General features: G+C 41.8%; 1 protein-coding gene across 3 annotated transcripts in view; it reads left to right on the forward strand.

Moving 5' to 3' along the window:
• VPS13B (vacuolar protein sorting 13 homolog B) overlaps positions 1-27540 on the forward strand; it is a 1225788-nt gene that overhangs the window by 470215 nt on the left and 728033 nt on the right. For all 3 annotated transcript variants that reach the window (XM_056522379.1, XM_056522375.1, XM_056522376.1), the window contains exons 20-21: positions 17543-17652; positions 19246-19390. In XM_056522379.1, the coding sequence (XP_056378354.1) occupies positions 17543-17652; positions 19246-19390 (255 nt within the window). The remainder of the gene's footprint in view (positions 1-17542; positions 17653-19245; positions 19391-27540) is intronic.

A 27540-nucleotide genomic window follows, 5' to 3' on the forward strand; every position in this document is an offset into this window, starting at 1 on the left:
TCCATCATTGCGCTGTGACTATTATTCAGTCCCACCGTGTTCCAGCAAGGGTATAAAAAATTACATGATCATCGATCTAAGGTTTAGGAGCTTCGTAGATGTTCATCACACTTTCTCCCTTTTCATAACCTAATATAACTGTTTGCTGTGTTGTAGGGAAAAAAAAAACCTCATTGGCTCATCGACTACCCTCTAGCAGCACTGGAGACATATTTTACTAATCCAGTTAAAAAAAAAAAAACACTCTTGGAATTATTATTTTAGGCTTATATATAGTGCAGCATAGGGTAATATAGAAGAATATAGAGTGAAACCACTGCAATTCAAAAAATAAGACCAATGACTAGATTCAAGCAATAAGAAGCCTAAACTGCTGATATTTATGAGTTAATTGGTGTCAGTTCACACTATATTCAGTTTGACACGTTTTCTTATTCAAGTGCATTTTTTAGAGGAATATTGGCATGAAGTGAAAGTGGTCTCACCTATGTTCACGATTGGGGTATTTTAAAGGAAAATTTAACAGCGTCAGCACAGACAGGTAGTTCAGGTGACACTGATGACAAGGATACTTACCTCATCCCGTTCCATACTCCGGTTCTCCCGCTATCATCTTTGGTATCTTCCGTTCCAGACGTTGAGCATGGGTGGAGCTTTGTGACATTACTGCTCTTGCTTTTCTGTTGGGTCCCACTGCTAGCAAACAGCAGCGGGGATGTCATGAAGCTCCGACCATGCTCTAAGTCGGCCCTGAAACATAAGATACTGGAAATGGTAGTGGGAACGGAACGGAATGAGGAAAGTATCGCTGTCATCAGCGTCACCTCCACTACTTGTCTGTACCGACAGGTTAGTTCAGGTGAACCTGATGGCAAATTTCCTTTAAAATTGTGCTGCTATTATTATAGCCGTCATAACAGGCTTCTGTCCTAAATTACGACAGTGTGGAAAGTCAGTTATATCACAAAGTGCACACTGGCGACATTGGTGTGTTTTTAGACTTTTGTGTTGTACCATTAGTTTTATTATTTATTTGAAAAAAAAACGAAGTTTTATCCCGTCTAGTACACAGGTATGCCCTGGCTCCCTGGGACTTAAGGACCGTGGGAATTTTGGTCCCCGATGCTCGCCCGGCGGGGTCTGAACCGGGATGCCAGCTGAGATCCCGTGACAACGCCTGTTGGCGATTGCGATGTTGGCGATCGCCGCAGAATTCACACTGGCAATCTGCGGCAATTCCGGCCATACGGTCACGTGTGACCCGATGACCAGGTATTAGAAGGGGAACGGTGGTGTACTATACACCGCCAATCACCTCCTGTTGAGGGGGTGAGGTAGAGATCACGTCACCTTCCCAGATGAGCTGCTATTGGTCGGACCGACCAATAGCAGTCGGCAGAGGAGGGGTTAATGTCCCCTTCTCTCAGCCCTGCTAGCCCACGGAGCTCAGACAACGGGCAGAGCAGAAAGAAGGTGTCATTGGACCCCCTCCCCCCCATGAAGATCTATGCCCCTCAGGCATAGCCCCACTTTTGAAAATAAAAAGTTTGGGGTAACCCCAACATTTTAGTGTAAAAAAATCAAATTTTTCCATCCACATCCCACTTTAATGAACATTTATAAAACACCTGTGGGGTGTTAAGTTTCACTGTACTGCTAGTTACGTTCCTTGAGGAGAGTAGTTTCCAAAATAGTATGCCATGTTGTTTTTTGTTGTTGTTTTTTTTGCTGTTATGGCACCATAGGGGCTTCCTACAGTGCACTACAGTGCTCTCTGCTGACACCTCTGTCCATGTGAGGAACTGTCCAGAGCAGGACAGGTTTGCTATGGGGATTTGCTCCTACTCTGGACAGTTCCTGACATGGACAGAGGTGTCAGCAGAGAGCACTGTGGTCAGTCTGGAAAGAACAACACAAATTCCACTGGAGCTCACAGCAGCTGATAAGTACTGGAAAGATTAAGATTTTTATATAGAATTAAGCTATAAATCTGTATAACTTTCTGGCCCCAGTTGATTTGAAAACATTTGTATTCCACTGGAGTACCCCTTTATATATCATTTAACCTCTATAACAGTAGTCTCCAAACTGTGGACCTCTGGATTTTGCACAACTACATCTCCCAGTATGCACAGACAGCCAACGGCTGTCCGTGCATGATGGTAAATGTTTTTCAACATCTGGAGGTCCACAGTTTGGAAACCACTGTTCTATAGAACCACAAATGTGTGTGTCTTAGTTCTTTGTTCAGTGCAGTTGTTTGCATGTAATGCTTTTGCATTCTTTAAGTTTGAATTCTCCATTGTCGATTAAAAAACATGTCTTATGGCAAAGCTTTCTCCTCTCCCTTTGTCTTATGTCTCAGCAGAAAGCATTGAAACACACACGTGCTGAAGTAATAGTCCTGGCACACTCGCAGCTTGTCAGCAGAAAGGCAACATATTTATCTGGGAGCAAAAACTGCTCAGCAAAAGTTTGCCAAAACACTGTCATTTCACAGACCTTTCTTTTTTTTAAGGGAATATGTTTTACCTGAAATTCCCATTACAATAGAGGAATATAGCTATGTAAATACGCCAGTAAATCTATGTCTAATGTACTATGTAGTGTATCTCACTGGCAATCTTCACTGGCTGTATGTTGAGTTTTTTTGAGGCGACACAACTTTAAACACGGTTATACAGGCCGTGCACTCACTACCTTACAATACCTTGTAACAGAGGGTCATCTCTTCAGTGTTGTCACATGTGAAGATAGAAGAAAATATTTACAACAATGTGAGGGGTGGACTCACTTATGTGAGATACTGTATATTGGTCCCTGTCCCCAGATGTCACAATCTAACCAGCACCCACAGAAATAGGCAATGAGCACATTTTGGAGTAACTCCCCAACCTGCTCATTTAGCCTTTATAAATAAACTTAAATATTCTTATACAGTGGTTCCTCAACTTACAATGGCCTAAGGTTACAATATTAACACATAAAATCGTCTTCTCGGGACCATTGTAACTTTAAACCACCAGCAACATACAATGCTACAGACAGTCCAGATCTGTGAAATGTGTCAATGGCAGGAAGATCTGACCAATCAGAATGGATATTTCACTGGTAAAACACCTGTATGCACTTTCTGGCTATCTGGTAGCGCCCCCTACAGTACAGGGAGGTACTGCATGTTCTGTACTACTTTTTACCTGTGCCAGGGTTAGCTGCTCCTTTGGAAACTCCATGGGGGTATATAATGTCTAGGTGCAGAGTACACCTTTAAAGGGTAGCTCCCACCATCTTTTTTTTTTTTCTTTTTTCTGTCCCTGCCTATTGCCCATCTATCCCTAACCCCCTCCCTGCTTTTAATTTTTTTTTACTATATTAAAATACCTTTTGCTGACTTCCCCAGCAGGCACCACGTCACTGATGCCCGCTGGGGGGGACTTCCGCCCTTACTTCATCTATACAGGGTGCCTCCAGCTGTTTCACCACTACAACTCCCAGCTTGCCCTGACCTCTATTGGCTGTCAGGACATGCTGGGAGTTGCAGTGGTAAAACAGCTGGAGGCACCCCGTGTTGAAAACAATAAATGCTGCCGCGCTACCCCGTTCACCCCCCCCCCCCCCCCCCCCGTGTTGAAAACAATAAATGCTGGCAAACTACCCCATTCCCTACCCCCACCCCCGTTGATAAAACCCTGTGTCAGGCCAGGGAGCCAATGCGCTCGCTCCCACCTGTCTGATTGACAGGCAGGGAGCGGGCGCAGGCTGAATGAAAAAGGACCGATGCCCGGCCGCATCAGTCCTTTTTCAGGCGTGACGTCACGCCAGCCTGCAGCCGGCCACTAGGAGGGAGACCCCTAGTGGCCGGTTTTCAAGCATAAATTAGAACATGTTAATAAAAAAAAAATATATATATATATATTGGAGATATGTTGTAGTACATATGTACTACAACATATCAAAAAATAATGTTGATGACAGTGCCCATTTAAGGACAAAAATTCCACATATTGCAAGAATGTAACGTGTCTGTGGTATGTTCAGATTATAATGTGCAAGTTGCAGCCGCAGTCACGTTCAAAGAACCTAATCTAAAACATTTCTGCTTTGTCTTCTTTAGTGTTGCTGATGTTATTGGCTATTTAGATTCTATTTTAGCCTTTTGACAGCTTTGGCAAGTGTTGTAGAGAATGATTTTTAGCCAGGTACATTTTGAGGATCAGTGGCATAGCTGGCAAGATTATGATCATAAAATTTGGCATGGGACACTGGCACCTATCAGAAAACATAAGACAGTTAGAACATGCTTGTTTTATTACACACATAAAATATATATATATATATATATATATATATATATATATTTTTTTTTTTTTTTTTTTTTTCTTTTTTAATTATTTCTGTTATGGATTTTACAGTCATGGCCAATAGTTTTCAAACTGACACAAAGTTTGGTTTGAACAAAATTTGCTGGTTCATTGTTTAAAGATCATATATATTTTATGTTTCTTTGGTATTATAAGCATTTTATACTTTTTAAAATTTTTATTGACAAGAACATTACATTTATGCAAAGACTCAATATTTACTCTGTTGATCCTTCTTATTCAAGACTTCTGCAATTCACTCTAACATGCTGGATTTCAACTTCTGAACCAAATCTTGACTTGTGACAACTCATTCTTAACTCATCACTGCTTGAAGTTCATCTCAATTTCTTTGTTTTTGTTTGTCCACCCACTTTTTAAGGATTGACCACAGGTTCTCAGTGGGATTGAGATCTTGGGAATTTCCTGGTCATAAATCATTGTTTTGTTTATTAAGCCACTTAGTAGAGAATATTTAGCCAGGTACATTTTGAGGATCGGTGGCATAGCTGGCAGGATTAAATCACTTTAGCCTTGTGACACTGTTCTCCATTATGCTGGAATAAGCATTGTACATCACCAAATTGCTACTGGGTTGTTGGGTGATGTTGCTGTTAGAGGATTTTTTGGGTTCCAGCAATTGACACAACCTTCTTTAAAAGAGGATTCAACTATAGGTCAAGGACCAATGCAGAGCTTGCTAAGGAATGGCAGTCGGCAGGTGTCAGTGGATCTGCACACAGTTAGGCGAAGGCTTTTGGAGGCTGGTCAGGTATCAAGAAGGAAAGCAATGATCCCGCCTCAAAGAAAAACATTAAGGGCAGCCTGATTTTTGGCATAAAGAAACAGTTACCTAGTAACATAGTTCATAAGGTTGAAGTCCATCAAGTTCAACCTATTACTCTGAGTCCCTATGGAGTTGATCCAGAGGAATGCAAAAAAAAAACTCATACTCGAGGTAACAATTCATTCCCGACCCAGAACATGGCAATCAGAACTAGGGATCGACCGATTATCGGTTTGGCCGATATTATCGGCCAATATTCACGATTTTGGACGTTATCGGTATCGGCAATTACATTGCCGATAATCCGATAATGCCCTGCGTCCCCCCCCCCCATCGCCCCCCCCCCCCACCGCATAGACCGCCGCTGCCCCATTGCCTCCCCCATCCCCGGTTTTATAATTACCTGTGCCTGGGGTCCGCGCTTCATCTGGCTCCTGCGGCGTCCTGCGTTACGCTGTGCGCTGCACCATGACGAGTGACGTCCTCCATGCGACGTCACCATCCATTCGCACAGTGACAGCTCAGGGCGCCACCAGAGCCAGAAGTAGCACGGACCCCGGGAACAGGTAATTATAAACCTGGGGATGGGGGAGGCAATGGGGAAGCGGAGGTTGGACTAAGGACCGGCAGGGGGAGAGAAGCGGGTGGCAGCGGTCTCTGGCCAGAGGATAGGGTGGGGGGGGGGTGTTGGACTCAGGGGGACCCCAGGACAGGCAGAGGGAGAGAAACGGATGGCTTCGGCGGCGGTCTCTAGCCCCACAAAAGCCGCTGCAGTTCATTGATTTAAAGCGCCCGCTTTAAATCAATGATCTGCAGCCGCTTCTTCAGGGGTGGGGGGTGGAGAAATAGCCGATAACTTATACCGATATTCTGGTATAAGTGATCAGTTATCGGCCTGAAAGGCCACAGATTATCGGTATCGGCCCTAAAAAATTGATTTCGGTCGATCCCTAATGAGAACAGATCCCTGGATCAACCCTCCGTCCACACAGATCTAGAATCCATAACCTGTAAAGTTATTATTCTCCAAAAATGCATACAGACCCCTTTTAAATTATTTTACAGAGTTCACCATGACCACCTCTTCTGTCAGAGAATTCCACAGTCTCACTGCTCTTACAGTAAAGAACCCCCATCTGTGCTGGTGTAGAAACCTTCTTTCCTCTAAACATAGAGGATGCCCCCTTGTTATATATACAGTCCTGGGTATAAATAGATCATGGGAGAGTTCTCTGTACGTCCCCTGATATATTTATACATAGTTATCAGGTCTCGCCTAAGCCTTCTATTTTCTAAACTAAATTACCCTAATTCTGATAATCTTTCTGGGTACTGTAGTCCCCGTATTACTCTGGTTGCCCGTCTTTGAACCCTCTCCAGCTCCACTATATCTTTCTTGTACACTGGTGTCCAGTACTGTACACAGTATTCTATGTGTGGTCTGACTAGTGATTTGTACAGCAGTAGAATTTTTTCCCTGTTGTGGGCATCTATGCCCCTATTGATGCACCCCATGATTTTATTTGCCTTGGCAGCAGCTGCCCGACGCTGGTCACTACAGCTAAATTTACTGTTAACTAGGACTCCCAAGTCCTTTTCCACGTCAGTCGTCCCAAGTGTTCTCCCATTTAATACATAATGCCAACCCAGATTTTTCTTCCCCATGTGCATTACCTTACATTTACCAGTGTTGAACCTCATCTGCCACTTCCCAGCCCAAACCTCCAACCTATCCAGATCCATTTGTAACAGTGCACTGTCCTCTATTGTGTTTACCACTTTACAGAGTTTAGTATCATCTCCAAAGATTGCTACTTTACTATTCAACCCCTATACAAGGTCATTAATGAATATATTAAATAGAACAGGACCCAAGACTGACCCCTATGGTCCCCACTAGTAACAGTCACCCAATTAGAATAAGTACCATTAATAACCACCCTCACTGAGCCAGTTACTTACCCACTTACACACATTCTCCCCCTGCCCCATCCTTCTCATTTTATGCACCAAACTTTTAAGTGGCACCATATCATATGCTTTCAAAAAAATCCAGATTGCTGCTTGTCCAGTCTGGAGCTCACCTCCTTATAAAAGCTGCTCCGGTTAGTTTGACAGGACCGATCCCTCAAAGTCATGCTGATATGGAGTCATACATTTATTTTTATCAAGATACTCCAAAATAGCATCTCTTAGAAAACCCTCAAACAATTTACATACAATGTTTGTGGATTAGACTTCAGAGGACTGGGGTAAAGTTATCTTCTCTGATCAAGCCCCTTTCAGGCTGTTCGAGAAATCTGAAAGAATGTCTGGAGATGAAAAGGTGGCACTACCATGAGTTCTGTCTCATGCCAGCAGTAAAGCCTTCATTTATGCGTGTCGAAATAAGTGGGCTAACTTATACTTTTACCTAAGGACCCTGCCATGAATAAAGAATAGGATCTAAACTTAGAAACATAGAATGTGTCGGCAGATAAGAACCATTTGGCCCATCTAGTCTGCCCAATAATCTGAATCCTATCAATAGACCCTGGTCCTATCTTATATTAAGGATAGCCTTATGCCTATCCCATGCATGTTTAAAGGGGTACTCCACCCCTAGACATCTTATTCCCTATCCAAAGGATAGGGGATAAGTTGTCAGATCGCCAATATAGCAAGCAGCATCCACCTGTAACTGCCGTCACGCCCCCTCCCATAGACTTGCATTGAGGGGGCGGGGCATGACATCACACGGGGGTGGAGTCGTGACGTCACAATCTTCCGTCCCCGTAGTCGTGAGGAATTAGCCAGAGATCCTCCAGCGCTTCCGGAAGCAGTTACAGGTGGGTGCTGCTTGCTTTATTGCGGGGGTCCCCAGCGGCGGGACCCCAGCGATCTGACATCTTATCCCCTATGCTTTGGATAGGGGATAAGATGTCCAGTGCCGGAGTACCCCTTTAAACTCCTTCACTGTATTTGCAGCGACCACTTCTGAAGGAAGGCTATTCCATGCATCCACTACTCTCTCTGTAAAGTAATACTTCCTCATATTACTTTTAAACCTTTGCCCCTTTCATATAAAACAATGTCCTCTTGTGGTACTTTTTCTTCTTTTAAATGTGCTCTCCTCCTTTACCGTCTTGATTGCCTTCATGTATTTAAAAATCTTTATCATATCCCCTCTGTCTCTTCTTTCTTCCAAGCTATACATGTTAAGGTCCTTTAACCCCTTAAGTTTACGTCATGAGTCCGCCCCGTTCTAAAAGGCAGGGCCACATGGACCCGTGGCTAATAGCGCGTGGCACTGATCGTGGTGCCGCACGCTATTAACCCTTTAGACGCGACGTTCAAAGTGGAACGCCACATCTAAAGTGAAAGTAAATCATTGCCGTTTCGCTCAAGGGGCTGTTTGGGATGTCCGCAGCTAAATCGCGGCATCCCGAACAGCTGTGACACAGCAGGAGGGTCCCTTACCTGCCTCCTGGTGTCTGATCGCCAAATGACTGCTCAGTGCCTGAGATCCAGGCATGAGCAGTCAAGTGGCAGAATCATTGATCAATGGTTTCCTATGTGAAACCATCATGATCTAAAAAGTCACCAAAAATACACTATTTTGGACTTTGGAATTTTTTTGCGCGTGACTATGAGAAACCATTGATCAATGTAAAAGATCAGTGTGTGCAGTGTTATAGCCCCATATGGGAGCTGTAACATTGCAAAAAAAAGTGAATAAAGATAATTTAACCCCTTCCCTAATAAAAGATTGAATCACCCCCATTTTCCCATAAAAAAAAGTGTAACTAAAAATATATGTGGTATCGCTGTGTGCAGAAATGTCCGAATTATAAAAAAATATTAATTACACCGCACGGTCAATGGTGTACGCGCAAAAAATTCCAAAGTCCAAAATATTGTATTTTTGGTGACTTTTTAGATCATGAAAAATGATCAATAAGTCCTATGAATGCAAAAAGGGAACTGCTAAAAAATTCAGATCACGGCGCAAAAAATGAGCCCTCATATTGCCCCATACGCGGAAAAATAAAAAAGTTATAGGGGTCAGAAGATGACAATTTTAAACGTATAAATTTTCCTGCATTTAGTTATGATTTTTTCCAGAAGTACAACAAAATCAAACCTTTATAAGTAGGGTATCATTTTAATTGTATGGACCTACAGAATAGAGTGTGTGTCATTTTTACCGAAAAATGTACTGTGTAGAAACGGAATCCCCCAAAAGTTACAAAATTGAGTTTTTTTATCCAATTTTGTCTCACAATGTTTTTTTTTTTTTTTTACATTTCGCCGTAGATTTTTGGGTAAAATGACTAACGTCATTACAAAGTAGAGTTGGTGGCGCAAAAAATAAGCCATCGTATGGATTTTTAGGGGCACAATTGAAAGAGTTATGATTTTTTTAAAGGTAAGAAAAAACGAAAATGCAAAAACGGAAAAACCCCCGGGTCCTGAAAGGGGTACTCCGCCCCTAGCATCTTATCCCATATCCAAAGGATAGGGGATAAGATGTCCGATTGCCGGGTCCCGCTGCTGGGGACCCCCAGGATCTCCGCTGCGGCACTCCGCTATCATTACTGTACAGAGCACACTCGCTCTGTGCGCAATTACGGACAATAAAATTATGTCACGGCCCGCCCCCTCAATACAAGTCTATTGGAGGGGGTGTGGCTGCCAGGATGCCCCCTCCCATACACTTTCATTAAGGGGGCAGGCCGTGATGTCTCGAGGGGGCGGGGCTGTGATGTCACGATGCTCCGGCCCCTGTATTACCGGTCATTACGCACAGAGCGAGTGTGCTCTGTCTAGTAATGATAGCGGGGTGCCGCAGCTGAGATCCCGGGGGTTCCCAGCAGCTTTGGATAGGGGATAAGATGCTAGGATCGGAGTACCCCTTTAAGGGGTTAATCTTTAGGTTTTATCCTGCAATCCATATACTAATTTAGTTGCTCTTCTCTGAACTCTCTCTAGAGTATCTATATCCTTTTGGAGATACGGCCTCCAGTACTGCGCACAATACTCCAAGTGAGGTCTCACCAGTGTTCTGTATAGCGGCATGAGCACTTCTCTCTTTCTACTGCTTATACCTCTCCCTATACATCCAACCATTATCCTAGCGTTTCCTGCTGCTCTATTACATTGTCTTCCTACCTTTAAGTCTTCTAAATAATTACTCCTGAATCCCTTTCCTCAGATACTGAGGTCAGGACTGTGTCAAATACTCTATATTCTGCCAGAGGGTTTTTACGCCCCAAGTGCATTGTCTTGTACTTATCCACATTAAATTTCAGTTGCCTGAGTTCTGACCATTCTTCTAGTTTTCCTAAATCCTTTTCCATTTACATGTTACATATCTTTGTGTCATCAGCAAAAAGACACACCTTACCTTCGAGACCTTTTGAAGTATCACTAATGAAGATACTAAACAAAATTGGTCCCAGTACAGATTTATGAGGTCCCCACTGGTAACAAGACCTTGGTCTGAATATTCTCCATTGACTACAACCCTCTGTTGTCTTGCACTCAGCCACTGCCTAATCCAATAAAACAATGGGAGTTCAAGCTCAAAGACTGTAGTTTATTGATAAGTCTTCTATGTGGGACATTGTCAAAAGCCTTACTAAAATCTAGATATGCGCAACATCTCCCATCGAATACTGGGCAGCATCTCCCATCGAATACTGACTACTGAGGGTTAGACACATCAGATTATGGTGATCAGCTGATTATTGCATCCACTTGTACAGTATTCGAAAATGATTTGCCTTCATGAGATGATCTGGATTAGGATTTAGTAAAGTTACTTGCTGTATTGAAGTAGATGTAGAAAGCCAAAATTGTTCTAGATAGTAGATAGACGATAGACTATTCTACATTTATTATTAAATATATTTATAGAAATTTATGGATGATGATGTACATATGTATTGTACATCTTTTGTGTGGAACAGACTTGAATCAGTTTGTGTTCAATTTATATCTGGCATGTTGTGAGATCTTGTGAAGAGAGGTTGTCAGGCGCTCAATATGGGAATCATTATAAAATATATCCCAGAGCATTCCCTCAGCTTGCTTCAGTTTGCTGAAGATTAATATTTTGTAGGAAGCCGAAAACGGCCAACAGCCAGAATTTAATCAAGATTTGTCGAACGAAAATATTTGCATTGGCAATGTCAGGGCGAAGCTTTGCATCTCCCACCTTCATCTGTAGAGGCCTTGCACTGCACTTGTGAGCTTATATGGTCACCTGTTGAACATCACGTATGGAAATTTCACTCACACAGCCTTGATATGTTCTGTAAATATTAAATCTGCGTGGGAAAAATCTAAAGTGGGTTTCAGCATGCATTCCCATGTCAGATGCTGTAAAGTGTATATTTATTAAAAAGCAGCTAAATAGAGCACATCATTGGAACAAATATAGCTTTTCTTTTTAGTTATGGAGTGTTGAAGAAAACAATACTGAATTGCACTTAAGGGTTCATGAACATTATGCTGTATTTAATATACACATGCTGTATTTAATATATACATTATATATGTGTGTGTGTTAGAGGGGTTATCCAAGGCTTTACAATTGATGTTCTAGGCTTGGGACAGGCTCTCTTTGGTAAATCTGTGTGGGTTCTGCGGCACACTGTTCATTGTTTACCAGGCACAGCACAATACTTTTTATTAAATAGGACTAAGTTATAATGATTGCTAGAAACAGACACTGGTAAAAGTTTGGAGCTGTGCTTGGTAAACAATAAAAGGGACCCCTTCAGACAGTTAGGCTTTGACAGTCGATCAAATATTTTATGGTTATCCAATGCAGAGGCCATCAATTTTTGGATATGGTAACTCAAGATTTTGGACCTCATTTTGAGATAATTCAGTTTTGTGCTTCAAAAACTTCAAAATATTTTCCCCCACTGAATTTCATTGATTAACTGCTGTACAATTAAAGGGGCACTCGGTTTGAAGTGTGTGTGTTTATTTATTTATTTTTAATAAAGATGCCCAGTGTATTAATTATGTAAACGAACCCTAACCTTTACCCACCTTTCATGCTCCCCCAGTGCCTCAATTATTGCTTCTCCGTTCCCAGGTGCGACACTTTTCCTGGTGCCAGGGGTCAAAGTTTTACATTGCAGCTCAGCAAATCTCTGGCCGCAGCAGTGTCACACCTTGACCAGTGATTGCCTGAGCTGCAATGCAACATATTGAGCCATGGCCCCGGTCTTCTTTCCGGTGCTGGGGCTCAATACAATATGTTGCTGCTCAGCCAATCACTGGCCGAGGCATTACACTGCTGTGGCCAGCAATTCACAGAACTGCACTGTAATTCATCGACCCCTGGCACCAGGAAGAGGTTTGCACTGAGGACCAGAGCAGCGATACTAGAAACACCAGAGGAGCATGGAAGGTAAGTTATGTTTTGCATCGTGATCTGTAGATTTTTATCGGTATCACTCTTGCGTATATGTTATATTTTGATCACTTTTTATCCCATTTGTTCTTGTATGTGACAGTGACAATAATCTGCAATTTGTTTTTTTACATTTACGCATTCATTGTACTTTCTGCATGCAACGATATGATATGAAATATGTCAGTGATATCAGCAATCCACTTGTATTGCCTGTCAGAAGGCAGACTGTGCAAGTGGATCATGGAACAGCTAAGGAGACCTCCTAACTCATTGGACCCTCGCAGTCGTTCTGCCGGTGGACTGATGAGTGTATTTAAGCACACAAACTACTTTAAGTGTATGTTCTGGTGCGCTTCGTACCAGGGCACCATGACACATATTTACATCATGTGTCCCCTAAGGGTTGATTATTGGCAGGTGGGTAGGGAGTGGCAGAAAACTGCTTGGTCTCCTAGATATTAGCAGAACAGTGCACAATGTAAGTAATACATCATAATAATTTCTCTCTTTCAAGGTTATGCTGCACTCAGAACTGCTTACAAAAAGTGACAGATTCCCTTTGTATAATAAAATGATAACCTATTAGTCATATATTTTGGCCACTAGATGTGGCAATGCTGACTACAAATTTTCTGGATTGGTTTACAGATGGCCAAACAAATTTCATCTGACAACTCGAATGTGCGTAAGCAACTTTCCACTACCTCTGGCGGCAACTATTCTCCCTTGAGAAGAAATTGAAAGGGCATTCTGAAATCAGACTGCTTATTCCCCATCCTCATGTGGCTAGTCAGAACACCCCAATCAAATAGATGACTTTGTATAGGCACCGTAAAGGAGGTTTCCAGGACTATATAATTGATGGCCTGTTCTAAGGGTACATCTATCGCTTTTCGACAGGCCCCCACTGATCAACTCTTAGGCTTCTTGCAGCTCCTGTTCAGTGATAGTCCTGCACCATTACTTGTATAGTGATGGTGCCAAGTAACTGCAACTGCTCCCACCCATCCACTTCAATGTGCTGTCAAAGGTACCCATCTTCTGTCTCAGAAAACCCTTTAAAGGCAATGCAGTGATGTCTCTTTAGTTGGGACAGCTGCAGGAGATACAATAACATCATCAGTTATATTGACTCCTATTAATAACCAGGAACAGTAGGCATGTGCATTGCACTTCTCGAAATGCACTTGACTAAAATATTATACACCACCGTAACCGTGGACTATACAGAATCCGATGCAGAGTTTTACTAAATGCTTATTATATTGTTCTCATGTATAACTGGGAGATTTGGCAGGGATTTCTAAAGACATATTTTGAGTCTCCATGTGGAAACTAAGCTCATCACTCTTCTAGAACAAATAAATGTTACAAGTCACCAGTTACTATTTATTTACGATGCTGGTATGATATCTTGTATTTTGTATATAATAATCTAGTGCAGAATAATTAGTGACAATGGAGGGAACATTATGGCATAATGATAACCTTCTGCTCCATAAATAAACTATCTTACTGCATCCAAATATTTACTCCATGCAGGGCTCCAGTTGTTAAATGACAGCCGGATAGTTTGGCTGAGCTCTAAATTTTCTTCTTTACATCAATAGATCTGGTGTTGCATTGTTTAAATAAGGGATAATTGTTCTCCATTAATCTAGAGAGCATTGTGGAATAAGGATTGAGATCATATTTATGCACTTTTTATTCAAAGTTTTCCTGAACTTAGGTCCCTCACAAATAAGTAGTTATGTCCTTAGTGAGGTACCCATCACCAGTAGGTAGGAATGTCCTAGGTAGGCAGGGCCGGACTGGGGCTAAAAACCAGCCCTGGAAAAATTGTCATACCAGCCCTACAGCATTGAGTCACTGTGGCAGTCACTGGCTGCAGGGAAGGGACAGGGAAGCCTGGCACTTGATTTGCCATGCCTCTATAAGAGAACTATCTTGTGGCTGAGCCCTGAAGTCAAAGGGGTGAAGCCTCAACATACAAGACAGTAATGTGGTATTAACGCTATGCAAAATCCACTTGGGGAAAACAGTAAAACAGTCCAGCACTACTGGTTTAGGTTATGTGATCTCACACAGCTGTTCATTCAATTACGGGCCAAAGCAATGTCCAGCCTCAGGCACTGATTGGATGGCTGGCCATGTGACTTCACCTAACCGAAAGTGCCAGATACCAGGAACAGAATTCTGTCATTTCAGTGGCAGTGTGAAAGCAAGGAATTTTAGATGGGTTTTTTGACTTTTTATTGTTCCCCCTCCCGTAGTAGATATTACATAGGGTTAAAATACCGTGGGCAGCATAATACTGGTGCAGGCATTGCAATTCCATGACATGAATTACACAGAGACATAGTTTGAAAATGCTTCAAGAATACAGGTAAATAGTCACAGGGGTGGGTCCTGGCGGCTGCTCCCTGCCCAGCCGTCTTGATTGATACGTCTCTAGTGTCTCTAGCAGTGTATAGGGAGACACTGGAAGATACAGTGCTCAGCACTACAAAGTCCAACACTACACATTTTCCCGACTTTGCAGGTTCCTGCATGCAGACGGGGTGCCCAGTCGCAATAGTTTATAGTAGGAAGCATTACAGTTTCACAGTAGAAAATTATTGGAAGCACTCGCCAATCAACTGGGCAACATTTCCTTTGCACATGTTTCGATAAATCTCCCCTAGGTCTCCAAACTGTGGACTTTTAGGTATTCCAAAAATGGTCTGTGCATGCTGGGAGTTGATGTTTTGCTGGGAGTTTTAGTTTAGCAACAGCTGAAGATCCACAGTTTGGAGACCACTGATACAGGGAGAGATGCGCCACCTGCCCCGCTGAGATCCGTCCCGAGGACTAATTACTGGTTCCGGTGGCATTTTACTTTGAATGACCGAGTGTCTTAGTGTAATTCACAGTGTCATGGGATCGTGATGCCTGCACCAGTTTTATGCTGCCCGCTGTTTGGGCAACATAAAACTGATAACAGGTTCCCCTTAACTGTAGTTAAATATAAGAAATATAGTTAATTAAAAATAATGAATAAACAACTTAAATTGCAAAATAAAAAAAGAGAACCAAAGTGCCCCTCCCTTACAAAGTAGTAACAGCAGGTCTCCTCTTCCCAGAACCTATCCCCCCTCATCACAGGTCCCCCGTCTCCAGCCCCCAACATCAGTTCCCCCCCCTGTCTCCAGCCCCCTACATCACAGGTATCCCCTTTCCAGCTCCCCATATCACTGGTGCCACATAACTGGTCTCCCCTCTCCACCAGCACCCACCAACATTACAGCCCCCCCCCCCTTGCAGCCCCTCACATCACAGGTCTCCCTTTTGCAGCCCCCCACACCACAGGTCCCCCCTTTGCAGCCCTTCACATCACAGGTCCCCTCTTTTTTGGCCCCCACATCACAGGTCCCCCCTTTGCAGCCCCTCACATCACAGGTCCCCCTTTGCAGCCCCCCACATCACATGTCCCCCTTTGCAGACCCCCTACATCACAGTCCCCCCCCCTTTGCAGTCCCTATCATCACAGGTCCCCCCCTTTGCAGCCCCCCCCCCCCCCCACATCACAGGTCCCCCTCTGCAGTTCATAACCTCACAGGTCTCCCCCTCTGCAACCCCCACATAACAGGTCTTCCCCTTACCAGACCCCCACATACACACCACGTAACAGGACTCCCACCCTTTCCCTTACATTGTAATAACATAAGGTATCCCTCTCCTCTCACCCAGTATAGTAGATCTTCCCCCGAGCAGCTGCAGTCACTCTGTGCTTACAGGAGGAAGGGCCAGGAGCAGTGAGAAGGCAAAGAGTAGAGGTGAGTGTCCTGTCTGTACAGCTCCCAGTACAGACTCTGTAGCCTTAGACCTCCGCTCACTAAGTAAGCCTGTCAAGAGCCTCAGGATCTGTGTGTGATGCTGCAGCTGTTGTGCACACAGGTCCTGACACTGCTGACAGTCTGATACAGGGACTTGTTGGGACTCAGGCAGCCTGCGCTCCAGACACTTCTGGCCCACAGGGCAACGGGCCTACCGGAAATTTTCCCGGTAGGCCAGGCCGGCCCTGTAGGTAGTCCCACAGTAGATAGGTATGTCTTTAGGCAAGTAGCCCTCCGGCAGGGAGGTATGCTCTTTAGTAGGTATCTCCTCCTTCCAAACAGGCAGGATCAAGACTCTCCCTTCCTGTTAGCATACAGTCTTCCTAAATAAGAAAGGAAAATAAACCTTCTTATCCAACAGAGAGAGAGATCCCATGCAGTACACACCTGCTGCCTCCTTCCTCCTATGCCCTGCAGAAATTGACAAGTGACGTCAGCTCCATCGGGGCAGAAAGCACAATTTGCAGCTTTCAGCTGTATGTGTGCATGCAAAATTGTCTTTAATAACTTGCAATACATTTAATAGGTGCTTAAATTTTTTCCACAATTCTAAGAAAAGGGGTGTGCACTCAATAAAAGTGGCATGGCTTAAATGCCTCAGAAATAAGCCAAAGTTTTGGTGCACCATTCTGGTTTGAAGTAAGCCTACTAATAGTTGGTCCAAGCTTAGACTGGACAGTTTTAGATAAGCCCGATTTATAAATCAGATTGATACACTGATATCTAAGTTTGCATTGTCTAAGAATTAGACAGCTTTAATAGATCTGCGTCTATAAGTTTTGTTAGGGTAAAGCTATACTGCTTTAGTACAGACATTTCTCTGCTCCTATGTCACATCATGCATGCTAGCCTCTCCTTCTGCCCCTCAGTTAGTCACCAAATCAAGATGAAAAGGGTAAAGAGGACAAAACCTTTATCTTTCGCTGGAAGATTGCTAATAATCTATTTTTATTTATTTCTGCCAGAAGCTTGCAGCAAGTCTTTAAACCTGATGAATATATGTGTTTCTCACTCACTCAATTCTTGGGTTGGCACAGAGTTTTTTTGCGCACAACTTTTTATTACCTAGCGATGGAGTTAATCATAATTATGCTTTATCTTCTAGGTGCAGTGCTGTTGGCGAGCGTACAAGGTTTAGCATTGAATGTTGACCCAGTATTGTATACATGGCTTCTATACCAGCCTCAGAGAAAAGGAGACAGACAGCCTCAACAGGTAAAAGTGGGGGGTTCATAAGCATAAGATAAAAGTCTAAATCCAATTATTTTGCGTTATGGATTTTGGATCTTTTTCTGGTCCTTTTCAGCTCCTTCCTGATATAGAGTTACTGTTTTATATTTGCTAGTTTTACACCACCCTATTGTGTACTGTATTCCAATTGTTTAATATATTGTTGTGCGTTGCTGTAAAAAATGTGTATGTGCGATTATTTGGCTTCCAATAAAAAGAGAAAGAACAAAAGAAGTAAAGATATTAATATGAACCGAGACTAAGGGCCAATTCACGCTATCATATTTTTCAAGCGAAATTCTGCTCTGAAATTCTGCTTGGAAAATAAAATGCAGCTACCTGCATGTTCACAATGGAAGTCTGCTGCAATGAAATTTCCAAGCTGAATTTTGCCTGATTCCAATCTTCAAATTTTGCTGTGTAAATGAGGCCTAAGAGTGTGTTTTTCTTTTTTGTTGACTCACAGAAGGTGGTTTCAAGTGGGGTTTCCCTCTATTACATCAATGTGGCATGTGGGCAGGGATTGTTCCAGAACAAATCCTTTAAAGGGGTATTCTGGCCAAATACATCTTATCCCTAAATACACCTTATCCCCTTCCATTCATGTCTATGGAAGGGGGAGTGACGGCCATCACGCCCCCTTCCATAGACATGAATGGAGGGGGTATGGCGTGACGTCAAGTCTCCAGGCCCAGAAACAAAGACACAGTGATGTAAGTTATCAACTGCCTAGGGTGTGTTCAGACATTCAGGTTTTAATTGCAATTATTGAATGCAATAAGAAAAGAGACAGCTCAGTCTTTATTGCCTTATATGTGTCCAACATTTGTGATATGTTCCTTTCTTTGTCTTCAATAATTGCAGTTAAAATCTTGACCATTAATGTGATTCCCATTCCCATAACGGTTGACGTATGGTAGATCATTTTTGATTGAACAAGAAAATGTTCATGCTTTGTTTTGATGGAAAGATATGAGTAAAATTGTCACTGACAAAAATAAACTTAAGACGTTCTAGAGACATGACAAAAGTTTGAATGGATCAGGGCAGGAAAAAGTGAAGTGCTTCTCTTTGCTGCAGGAGTCTCTTTTGTTGCCTAGAAGAAAGACTGTGAGACAGCTAACCTAAGTTCTTCTCCCATCTTGTTTTATTGATTGGTGGGGGTCTCAGTAGTCTACCTAACCAAACAGAACTTATTACGTCTCTATGACATGTTTGAGGTTTTTTTAGTTTTTAAATTGCAGTAACACTTAATATTTGATATCTGTTAGGAAAGTATTTTCTGGATTCATGAAACCATCAAAAAGAAATCAGTCTTTGGATGTAAACCAACCTTGTCCTACAAAGTAGGTTACCTGAGCACCTTTCTGGATTTGTCCGTGATTGAACGTTTCATTGTAGTGTTCCCAAGAATCAGTCTAGTTATTGAAAGGCATAAACAGTGACAGCTCCTGTTTCTGGCCCTGCTTTGGCAGAGATCCTGTGAACCTGCTAAACACTTAATTATACCAGTTTTACCTTTCACCTGCCGAATATACAACATTTCAGTGTTTATTTTTTATGCTTTTTCCTCCGCAGCCGCTGGGATCCGCTCCCCTAGCCATGCCACTGTCGAGGAAGAAGGAGGATGAGGTGTCAATTGGCAGCACGCCCTTGGCAAAGCAGGCATCGAATCAGCCGTCTGAGTATGCCAGCAGTCCTGTCAAAACAAAAACCGTAACAGGTATGCTCTCTTCTATAGCTGAGAAAATACATATCGGGAGCTTTTAGTGGGTCAGCTGTGCAAACATGCTCAGGCACCATTGGGCTTTTCACAAATAGCCCCTGTGTTAGAGATTTAATGTTTCTATAATTAAAAGCCATCCGTTCTTATTATTTCTACAGCTCATGTTCTGCTTTTCTTCTTGTTCATTTTTTTAACTACAACATTACTTCTGTTTCCATCATTTTGTTTTAAAGTAGCACGTTTGCCCTCTAGGTCAATACAGTGACAAAATCCCATAGTTACTAACAAGTTTTATATAGCAGCAGTGAATTCGGGACATAGTACCATCACAGAATGTTACATCAACTGCATGTGTTGATAAGATTATTGAATAAATTAAGATGGGGACGGAAATGCTGTGGATTTTAATGTCAGATTTACACAAATAAACCCACAGAGGATTAAGATAACAGACAAGTGCATGGCATTTCATAAATTCCATCTGCTTGCTGTAGACATTTTCTGTGCCGAAAATTAAGCATGCTGCAGCTTTAAAAATCTCCTGCATATCACTAGAGGACCACTGTGACCCCCCCCCCTTCCTCCCGATCTACCCTGCTCTCCGGCTCTGTGTATTTTTGTCACATCATATTCCCCCCCAAAATTATTAAGTTTAATATATGCAAATGTGGTATAAAAACTAAAAGTACAGATCATGGCGCAAAAAATTAGCCCTCATACAACCGCTTATACAAAAAAATGAAAAAGTTATAGTTCGTCAAAATTGAGGGATTTTAAACATACTAATTTGGTTAGAAAGTTTGAGATTTTTTTTTTAAACGGTACAATAATACAAAAGTATGTAATCATGCGTCTCATTTTAATCGTATTGACCCTCAGAATAAAGAAAACATGTAATTTTTATCGTAAATTGGACAGTGTGAAATCGAAACCTTCCAAAATTTACAAAATTGTGGTTTTCTTTTCAATTTCCCCACACAAATAGTATATATTTGGTTGTGCCATACATACAAAGGACATACAAAGGACATTACAAAGGCCATGCAAAAAACAATCCCTCATACTCGTATGTGGATGAAAATTTAAAAATGTAAATGCAAAATAAAATTGGCTGCTTCCTTAAGATCAAAATGGGCTGTGTCCTTAAGGGTTTAAGGAAGAGAACCTGCCATATTGATAATGCAGTCCAATGTACAGGCATTATGTTATAGAGCAGGAGAAGCCAAGCAGATTGATATATAATTTTATTGGAAAAGCTTCATTTTCAGCTAAGTAGTCAAGTGGGCAGTCAATTTATCTGTGTATAAATGTGCATATATAAAGATCTATCAGCCACTAAGTAGAGCTGCACACATATCTACTTAGCCCAGAATGTGTAGAGGTCTTCATGAGTAAATTGCAAGTTGTCCTTTGTTATATGTTTTTTTTTTCTTAAAAAAAAAACAACAAAAAAAATCCCCTCCTGCATTTTCACTTTAAAGCCAAGATCTGGTGTAGGGTAGAGCTTTTAACCTCTTGGGGACGCAGGGCGTATGCATACGCCCTGCATCCCCGATCCTTAAGGACTCAGGGTGTACTGTATGCCCTGAGTATTTCTGGTCCATGCTGCTCGCGGGGCAGGGACTGGACCCGGATGCCTGCTCAAATCATTCAGCAGGCATCCCAAGACAATGCCTGGGGGAGTCCTGAGACACACACACACCAATTCCGGATCCCCGGTGAGCCAGAAAAAAAGGATGATGGCTACCTATCACCCTTTAGCAGCAGGAGTGAGGTGCCACCTCACGATTGTCCAGATTAGTCGGCGTTACCGGCCGATGAATCAGGACTCCTTTTGTGGGGGTGTCCTGTTATGGCACCCGCTCCGCCCCTATTCTGGAGGGCTAGAGCAGGTGCCGGAGTTGTAGTTTTGCAACAGCTGGAGGCAGACTGGTTGCGAAACACTGAGTTAAGTAATAAACTGCCAGTGTTTTGCAACCAGTGTGCCATCAGCTGTTACAGATCTACAACCTCCAGCATGCACGGGCAGCCAAAGGGCATGCTGGGAGTTTTAGTAGTATGTCTCCAGCTGTTGCATAGCTGCAAGCCTGGGAATTGTAGTTATGTAACAGCTGGAGGTTTCTTGCATCCGTCTCTATGCAAATCCCTAATTTAGGCCTCAAATGCACATGGCGCTCTCTCACTTCAGAGCCCTGTTGTATTTCAAGGCAACAATTTAATGCCACATATGGGGTATTTCCGGACTCGAGAGAAATTGCCTAAAAAATTTTGGTGTACTTTTTCTCCTTATACCTCTTATGAAAAGGTACATTTGGGGTCACACCAGCATGTTGTTGTATAAAAATAAAAAAAATTTACACTAACATGCTGATGTTGCCCGATTCTTTTCATTCACAAGAGGTAAAAGGAAAAAAAGACCCCAAAAATCTGTAACGCAATTTCTCCCGAGTCCGGAAATACCCCATATGTGGGCGTAAAATGCTCTGCGGACGCACAATAAGGCTCAGGAGTGAGAGCACACTATGTACATTTGAGGCCTAAATTTGTGATTTGCACAGGGGTGGCTGATTTTACAACGGTTGTGACCTAAACGGAAAAAAAAAATACCCACATGTGACCCAATTTTGGAAACTACACCCCTCACGGAATATAACATAGTATAGTGAGCCTTAACACCCCACAGGTTTTTTGCAATTTTTCGTTAAAGTTGTATGGGGAAAAAAAAAAAATATATATGTTTCACTAAATGCTTGTGTAACTTCATTTCTTCTGAGTAAGAACATACCCCATATGTGGATGTAAAGTGCGCTGTTGGTGAACTACATTCAGAAGAGAAGGAGCTCCATTGGGCTTTTGGAGGGAAAATTTGACCGGAATTGAAGGCCCCCAAAGCCCCCATAGTGCCAGAACAATGGACCCACATGTGACCCTATTTTGGAAACTACAGCCCTCACGTAATGTAATAAGAGGTACAGTGGGCATTTACGCCCTACAGGTGTCAGACGCCATTGGAGTGTAAATGCTCATTGCACCCCTTATTAAATTCCTTGAGGGGCGTTGTCACTTTCACACCCTATCGGTCCAGCTAAGATGCTAGAGAGAGTGTGATGGTGCAAGGGTTAAAGCCGCCAGACCTCTGGGTATCCACTACTAGTCCCAGCAAGTCACCAAATTAACCCTTAGATAAACGTGTTTTACCAGAGCTGCCTTCAGAAAGGTGAGCTAATATATTTAGAGATCAGAGACCAGAGCTGATTAATTAAACATTTAATCTTGTAAAAGGTATCACAGTGCTAAATACAGGAATACAAAAATACAGGAACAAATGACATACAGGTATAAAAATGTATGAAAGAGTTTAGCAAGGCAAGTTCAGAAAACAAAAGATGAAGTTCTTACAGCATGATGATATAGCAGTCCATGAGTGAGTGAGAGTCCAGCTGTTCTTCGGATGGTCTTGTCAGCTTGTTGCACAGCCTTCAACAACCAACTTTTGAGTCTAGCATTGTTTTAACCCCTTAAGGACTCAGGGTTTTTCCGTTTTTGCACTTTCTTTTTTTCCTCCTTACCTTTTAAAAATCATAACCCTTTCAATTTTCCACCTAAAAATCCATATTATGGCTTATTTTTTGCGTCGCCAATTCTACTTTGCAGTGACATTAGTCATTTTACCCAAAAATGCACGGCGAAACGGAAAAAAAATCGTGCGACAAAATCGAAAAAAAACAACCCATTTTGTAACTTTTGGGGGCTTCCGTTTCTACGCAGTGCATATTTCGGTAAAAATTACACCTTATCATTATTCTGTAGGTCCATACGGTTAAAATGATACCCTACTTATATAGGTTTGATTTTGTCGCACTTCTGGAAAAAATCATAACTACATGCAGGAAAATGTATACGTTTAAAAATGTCATCTTCTGACCCCTATAACTTTTTTATTTTTCCACGTACCGGGCGGTATGAGGACTCATTTTTTGCGCCGTGATCTGAAGTTTTTATCGGTATGATTTTTGTTTTGATCGGACTTTTTGATCACTTTTTATTCATTTTTTAATGTTAGTGACCAAAATACGCTTTTTTGGACTTTGGAATTTTTTTGCGCGTACGCCATTGACCGTACGGCTTAATTAATGATATATTTTTATAGTTCGGACATTTACGCACGCGGCGATACCACATATGTTCATTTATTTATTTTTTTACACTGTTTTATTTTTTTTATGGGAAAAGGGGGGTGATTCAAACTTTTATTAGGGAAGGGGTTAAATTACCTTTATTAACACTTTTTTTTTACTTTTTTTTTGCAGTGTTATAGGTCCCATAGGGACCTATAACACTGCATACACTGATCTCTTATCCTGATCACAGGCGTGTATTAACACGCCTGTGATCAGCATTATCGGCGCTTGACTGCTCCTGCCTGGATCTCAGGCACGGAGCAGTCATTCGTCGATCGGACACCAAGGAGGCAGGTAAGAGCCCTCCCGGTGTCCGATCAGCTGTTCGGGACGCCGCAATTTCACCGCGGCGGTCCCGAACAGCCCGACTGAGCAGCCGGAATACTTTCAGTTTCACTTTAGAAGCGGCGGTCAGCTTTGACCGCCGCTTCTAAAGGGTTAATACCGCACATCGCCGCGATCGGCAATTCGTGGTATTAGCCGCGGGTCCCGGCCGTTGATTAGCGCCGGGACCGACGCGATATGATGCGGGATTGCGGCGCGATCCCGCTTCATATAGCGGGAGCCGGCGCAGGACGTAAATATACGTCCTGCGTCGTTAAGGGGTTAAATATCATATCTGCTTTCATGGGAGGGAGACTCCATTCCCCCCTCCCCTCTGATCCCCACCATGGGGTCTTCTCTCTTCCTGGCCCCTTATCTGTTTGATTATATGATGGGACCAGAGTGCATGACTTCAAAAAAGCCTTTGACTTCAAAGGAGATGTAAACAAACAGCCAGACCCCCCAATAAAATGCAATACACAAAACACAGTCTGAATGACCTCTCACCCATGTCTTGGATAAGACATTACACAGTTACAATTATAATACACATATAGGATTTTAATAATCAGGCCTTGGGCCTGACAGGCGTGGTTTCATAAGTGGGGTCAGATGTGGGGTGTCCGCTGTTTTGGAACCATGGGGGCTTTGTAAACGCACATGGACCCCGACTTCCATTCCAAACAAATTATCTCTCCAAAAGCTCAATGGCGCTCCTTCTCTTCTGACAATTGTAGTTCACCCGCAGAGCACTTGACATCTACACTTGGGGTATTTCCATACTCGAAGAGATGGGGTTACAAATTTTGGGGGGCATTTTCTCCTATTACCCCTTGTGAAAATGTAAAATTTGGGGGAAAACAAGCATTTTAGTGAAAAAAATATTTTTCATTTACACATCCGAATTTAACGAAAAGTCCTCAAACCCCTGTGGAGTGTAAAGGCTTGCTTGTACCCCTTGTTATGTTCCTTGAGGGGTGTCTTTTTCAAAATAGTATGCCATGTGTTTTTTTGTTTTTTTTTGCTTTTGTGACCCCATAGGGGCTTCCTAAATGCAACATGACCCCCAAAATCTATTTAGCCCTCTACTGCGCCCTCAGAACACTTTACATCCACATAACATAAGAGGTATTTCCTTACTCAAAGAATTTGGGTTACAAATTTTGGGAGGATTTCTCTCCTTTTACCCCTTGTAAAAAGGGTTCTACAAGAACATGCGAGTGTAAAAAAAAAAAATGAAGATTTTGAATTTTCTCTTTCACCTTGCTGCTATTCCTGTGACACACCTAAAGGGTTAACAAACTTTCTGAATGTCATTTTGAATACTTTGAGGGGTGCAGTTTCTATAGTGGAGTCATTTGTGTGGTATTTCTCACAGAAAGGCCCCTCAAATCCACTTCAAACTTAACTGTTCCCTGATAAGTTCAGATTTAGTATTTTTTATGAAAATTTTGAAAATTACTACTATATTTTGAAGCCCTCTAATGTTTTCAAAAAGTAAAAACATGTCAACTTTATGATGCCAACATAAAGTAGACATATTGTATTTGTGAATCAATATGTAATTTATTTGGAATATCAATTTTCCTTACAAGCAAAAAGTTTCAAGTTTAGAAAAATGCTAAATTTTCTAAATTTTCACCAAGAAAGTAACAACCAATGCAAGTAACACGAGCACAGTGCTCTCTGCTGACATCTCTGTCCATTTTAGGAACTGTCCAGAGTAGGAGAAAATCCCCATAGCAAACACATGCTGCTCTGGTCAGTTCCTAAAATGGACAGAGATGTCAGCAGAGAGCACTGTGCTTGTGATGTCAGCAGAGAGCTCTGTTTTCAAAAAATAAAATAATTTATTCTGTAGTTTTCAGCAGCTAATAAGTACTGGAAGGATTAAGATTTTTTTAATAGAAGTAATTTACAAATCTGTTTAACTTTCTGGCACCAGTTCATAAATTTCCACCGGAGTATCCCTTTAAGGTGAAAATGGGCTGAGTCCCTAAGGAGTTAAAACCAGCTCTCTCTGCTGCCTAAGCTGTGGTCAGGATAACCAGTAGTATACTTTTCTAGATTTCCAGGGATAGGCATAAGAGTGGTCATAGGTGTACTCTACTTAAAACTATTCCTAATGTTCAGGTTATGGGATACAAAATATATATCATTAGCTATTCAGTTATTTTACATCCACATCGCTTTCAGTCACACCCAGGAACGATGCAGGGCCAACTTCCAGGTAGTCATAATTTTGGTAAACTTCTTTAAAAATAATCTATTACTCAAATACACAAGATGAATTCAGAGTCAAAATATTACCTTTAACACTTGGTGAATAAAGACTTAATTCCTCTACTGAGAGCTGCAATATTTTTCATATGACATATGTTTATTAAACTTATGAAAGAAAATCTTGGCAATTTATATCCATTATTTGTGTTTACATTTTTGTATATTCTTTTCTTTTTAACCCTCCATGAGTTTGTCTTAATTTTTTTCTGTATTGACATATGTCTGTTATATTCCAGCACATTGTAAGGAAAGCTCAGTTGCTGTGTAAAGGAAATGTCTTACAACTTTCTAAAATAGTTTGTGATTTAGTTCAAGTTTGCGGTCGTTGAATGAGTTTACACCCAGAGGCAGGAATCCAATGCATAGCTAGTTCTTCTCTCAGCGGGCAGTCTTAGGTAATGCTCTGTGAGCTCAGCAGCAGCTACACTATCAATCTTTATTTTTTTTATATTCATTTATTATGGTGTTCTTACACAAAGCATATACAAGGAAATTCAGAGGTAAAATTTACTGCAAAAAATCTCCACCTAGTTTAAATTGATGCTTTTCATGAAAAGTTTCAATTTTTTGATTGAGAGATTTCCACATAAGGGTGTGAGGTGGCCCAGTACGGGAGGTGTTACCCCATACCCTTGCTGCCCTGCCAGTGTCCCCTGGGCCTCCCTTGCACTTGTTCCACCATGTACATATGTTTCACCAATTGTTGTATTTTAAAATGTGTAAAGAGGAATTATAACTTAACCCCTTAAAGACCAGGCCAATTTTCACTGTAGGACCAGAGCATTTTTTGCACATTTGACCACTGTCACTTTAAGCATTAATAACTCTGGGATGCTTTTACTTTTCATTCTGATTCCGAGACTGTTTTTTCATTACATATTCTACTTTATGTTAGTGGTAACATTTTGTCGATACTTGCATCATTTCTTAGTGAAAAATTCCAAAATTTGATGAAAAAATTTAAAATTTAGCATTTTTCTAAATTTGAAGCTCTCTGCTTGTAAGGAAAATAGACATTCCAAATAAATTATATTTTGATTCACAAATAAAATATGTCTACTTTATGTTTGCATCATAAAGTTGCCATGTTTTTACTTTTGGAATACATCAGAGGGCTCCCAAGTTCAGCAGCAATTTTCCGATTTTTCTCAACATTTTCAAATTCTGAATTTTTCATGGACCAGTTCAGGTTTGAAATGGATTTGAAGGGCTTTCTTATTTGAAATACCCCACAAATGACCCCATTATAAAAACTACACCCCCCAAAGTATTCAAAATGACATTCAGTAAGTGTGTTAACCCTTTAGGTGTTTCACAGGAATAGCAGCAAAGTGAAGGAGAAAATTCAAAGTCTAAATT

Source organism: Hyla sarda, chromosome 5 (genome assembly GCF_029499605.1).
Source record: "Hyla sarda isolate aHylSar1 chromosome 5, aHylSar1.hap1, whole genome shotgun sequence".
NCBI classification, from domain to species: domain Eukaryota; kingdom Metazoa; phylum Chordata; class Amphibia; order Anura; family Hylidae; genus Hyla; species Hyla sarda.